General features: G+C 62.1%; 1 protein-coding gene across 1 annotated transcript in view; it reads left to right on the top strand.

The window, feature by feature from the left end:
• EMH_0019740 (uncharacterized protein) overlaps nt 1-1,192 on the top strand; it is a gene marked incomplete at both ends in the record, with an annotated part of 6,085 nt that extends 4,893 nt beyond the window's left edge. The window contains 2 exons of the mRNA XM_013501425.1: nt 12-734; nt 1,151-1,192. Coding sequence (XP_013356879.1) covers nt 12-734; nt 1,151-1,192 — 765 coding nt within the window. The remainder of the gene's footprint in view (nt 1-11; nt 735-1,150) is intronic.
• Nucleotides 1,193-1,342: the final 150 nt, after the last annotated feature.

Raw genomic sequence — 1,342 nt, 5'->3', positions numbered from 1 at the left:
GGCGGCAGCAGCTGAGAGCTGAACAGATGCAGCAGCAGCAGCAGCAACAGCAGCGGCCCCAGAGTAGACAGACAGAAGCTGCTGCTGCAGCACGCACAACAGCAGCAGCAGCAGCAACAGGAGCAGCAGCAGGCACAGACACGGCAGAAACAGAAACAGCAGCAGCAGCAGCAGCAGCAGCAGCAGCAGCAGCAGCAAGTCCTGCCCCCCGTAACTGGCTGAGCAGGACTTGGGGCATTCCTCCTCTGGCCCCTATCACCGCAGGAGCAGCAGCAGCAGCAGCAGCAGAAGCAGCAGCAGCAGCAGCAGCAGCAGGATGTGAAGGGCACACCAACGCTGCAGCTGAAGACAGCAGAGACAGACCCGAGCAGATCCAGCCTGGAGCAGCAGATGCTGCCGAAGCAGCAGCAGCAGCAGCAGCAGCAGCAGCAGGAACGGGTGCTAGCGGAGAAGCGAGTTCTGCTGCAGTTGCTGCTGCAGTTGCTGCTGCAGCAGATTCGTTCCAAGGAGGAGCAGCAGCAACTACGTTGATACCGGATGACTACGGCCCGCAGCAGCAGCAGCAGGAGCAGCAGCAGCAGCAGCAGGAGGAGCAGCAGGAGGAGCAGCAGCAGCAGCAGCAGCAGAACTGGAAGCTGCTGCTGCGCAACCCCTCAGTAGCTGAGCGGCTGCAGCGGCGGCTGCTGCTGCGGGACCCCGCCTGGGGCGTCACCCATCCTGCTGCAGCAAGAGCCGTCCGGCCCCCTCTACACTCCTCCTCGTGTATGCTGCTGCTGCTGCTGCTGCTGCTGCTGGGGTTGCTGCTGCTGGGGTTGCTGCTGCTGGGGTTGCTGCTGCTGGGGTTGCTGCTGCTGCTGCTGTTGGTGTTGCTGCTGCTGCCGCTGCTGCTGGGGTTGCTGCTGGGGTTGCTGCTGGGGTTGCTGCTCCTGGTGATGCTGATGGTGCTGGTGGTGCTGCTGGTGGTGCTGCTGGTGGTGGTGGTGGTGCTGCTGCTGCTGTTGCTGCTGCTATTGCTTTCGTCGTTGCTGTTGTTGCTGCTGCTGCATGCGGCTGTGGGGGCTCTGTATGTGGCTGTCATATGCTGTGTCACTGCTGCTGCTGTTGCTGCTGCTGCTGCTGCTGTTGCTGCTGCTGTTTGGTGTTTGTCTAGCAGCAGCAGCAGCAGCAGGCCAGCTGCCTCCTGCTGCAGTAACGCGGGCCTTTCAGCGCTCCTTCTTTGGTGGGGGCTCTACAGGGACAGCAACGAGAGAAGAAAAAAATCTACTCTGGGCTTACAGGTCTGCTGCTGCTGCTGCTGCTGCTGCTGCTGCTGCTGCTGCTGCTGCTGCTGCTGCTGCTGCTG

Source organism: Eimeria mitis, genomic scaffold, assembly GCF_000499745.2.
Source record: "Eimeria mitis Houghton genomic scaffold, Emh_scaff687, whole genome shotgun sequence".
In the NCBI taxonomy this organism is placed as follows: domain Eukaryota; phylum Apicomplexa; class Conoidasida; order Eucoccidiorida; family Eimeriidae; genus Eimeria; species Eimeria mitis.
This window is presented reverse-complemented; position numbering and strand designations above follow the sequence as displayed.